Raw genomic sequence first — 2,218 nt, 5'->3', positions numbered from 1 at the left:
ATAAAAGGTCCGTGAAAGAAAGACCCAGGAAGGTTTGTTACTACAGCGCTCGAGCCAACAGCAAAATATCTGTATACATAAACGTCAATATTTTTTCGTTAACGAGATCAACTAGTACCCTTCAGTAATACGTTTTTTGGTGATATCCATCTCTGCATGTAGAAGGATTTTGAAGCTTCTCCTTATAGACCAAACCAGCATACAAGAACAGAAAAAGAGCCTGCAAACTTATTCTATCTTCTACATAAGACAATATAATATCTTCAAGTTTTATTCATTATCTAGTTCAAAAATTGACGATCAATAAAAAGTGTATCACCATTTGTTTGTGTTTCTCAACTACTTTCATTGTCGCATTTTAAAAAGCATTCCTTGTCAACATTATCGTTATTAACCTTGCTAGCTCCTGATCGTTGTCACAGCCATGCATCAACTTGTAAGCCTCGATAAGCAACGCAACATATCTTTCCACTCGTTCATTTCAGATGAACCAATTGCCAAGTCTCATCGATAATGATGATTTTCAAGAACTCAAAAGGCTTCTTCTATCCGGACTGAGTTTCGAAAACTTATTCGAGAGTATTGATGAGGTTGGAGCTTTTATGGATTTGGTTTTTTCAACGCGACCCTCCCTCGCAGGCTGGAAACACAATTATTCATCTTTGTTCGGCGACGTGTCGATTGCGGTGTCTTGAAGTTATTCTTTCTACTCTCAGCGAGCAAGATTGTCTCAGAAAACTCGTCAATCACTCCAATAATTATGGAAGATCTCCGCTTCATCTAGCAGCGTTTTATGGTTGGGAGACAATTGTGGACAAATTGTTAGAAATTGATGGAATTCGCCTTGACGGTCAAACAAAGGTAAGAACTGATTTGCATTGATTTTTCATATGCCTGTTGCTATGATTAGGCTTCGTGCACTCCACTCTACTTTGCTTGCTGCCGTGGACATTTGTCCATTGTTGAGAGATTGTTATCTGGTGGTGCAAACCCCAATTCGCGAACGAATGTAAGAAACTGGGCGGTTTTCGAAGTTCTGTCTATTGCTTCAATGATGCATCAGCATTTGTTCTTTCTAGACATCAAGTACGCCTCTTATCGCCGCGACAGTTAACGGTGCCATACGGCTTGTTCAAACTCTCTTGTTGTCTGGAGCGGACGCAAATTTACAAAACAGCGATGGAATGACTGCAATGCATTTAGCAGCAGAAGCAAATAACAAAGAGATAATTGAAATTCTTATTTCTTCTGGTGGAAATTCGACAATCGAGGATAGTCGGGGAAGGACATTCAATGACATTTTGCTTGTGGTTCAGAAAAAGGAGAGTATTAGAACGTTTGAAGGGGTAAGCGAGATATGGGGAAACCTGATCATCTTGTCCACATTCATAAGAATCTTTTGTGCTTATTCCAGATGATGCCAATCAAACACCGTCATTTTCGTCCAAATGGTATCAAACCCTCTCACGGGCCGATAAGAGCCGGTGGTGGTAGAACATCCTCTGAGGCTGCATCTGAAAATTGTTTAAATACATCCAGCTCAACAACAAACCACACAACAAGTCCTTCTCGTCAAAGAACTGAATCGCGTTATGAGACATCGCCATCAAGTCCCAACAAGTAATCAAATCAGTGAAGATCCTTCAACAACGCAAAGCCCTAATGAATGTGAATCTCGTGATTCGAAGGACATCCACTCCTTGGTGACAGCCGTGTCAGTCCATCGAACGAGCCCACTTCCACCGTTCGTTCAGACTATTTCCGATCAATAGCTTGTTTCACAGCAAGCACGGTAGATAAAGTATACCGTATTAAAACAGTGCCACAGTTCTTTGTTCCATTCATTCTAGTTTTGCTATTCGGTTTTGCCAGCTTTAACTTTAATCAAACTATCTTCGTTATTATTCCAGGATAATTTGATCTCAATTTTAGACAGAATGCCAATAACTACGTTATTTTTGTCCCTTCATTCAACCGCTTCCAATTTGATAAGGATATTGTTATTATTGATCGCCATATATTAAAGTTAGAATGCTCGATTCGTTTTGCAACGCTTCATGTCTTCCATGCGGACATTTCTTACCTTAGGTGATGCGACCTTCTATCACTAATTCGCAATCGCTACTTTGATTGTTTTATATTCTCGCGTATCTGAACATCGTGCAAAATACACACACGTGATTTTTTTCTAGTTCAACAAAATGATTCTTACCATCGC

The 2,218-nt window shown here is 39.7% G+C and overlaps 1 protein-coding gene across 1 annotated transcript; it reads left to right on the top strand.

The window, feature by feature from the left end:
- The first annotated feature begins 485 nt into the window (after nt 1–485).
- LOC129618216 (26S proteasome non-ATPase regulatory subunit 10-like) lies at nt 486–1,624 on the top strand. Its single transcript, XM_055533021.1, has 5 exons — nt 486–590; nt 640–861; nt 911–1,009; nt 1,080–1,346; nt 1,415–1,624. The coding sequence occupies exons 1-5, from the start codon at nt 486–488 to the stop codon at nt 1,622–1,624; spliced, it is 903 nt and encodes a 300-aa protein (XP_055388996.1).
- Nucleotides 1,625–2,218: the final 594 nt, after the last annotated feature.

This window comes from Condylostylus longicornis, unplaced genomic scaffold (genome assembly GCF_029603195.1).
Source record: "Condylostylus longicornis isolate FDR11 unplaced genomic scaffold, ASM2960319v2 ptg000764l, whole genome shotgun sequence".
NCBI lineage: Eukaryota > Metazoa > Arthropoda > Insecta > Diptera > Dolichopodidae > Condylostylus > Condylostylus longicornis.
Note: the sequence above shows the minus strand (reverse complement) of the source record. Positions and strands in the feature narration are given on the sequence as shown.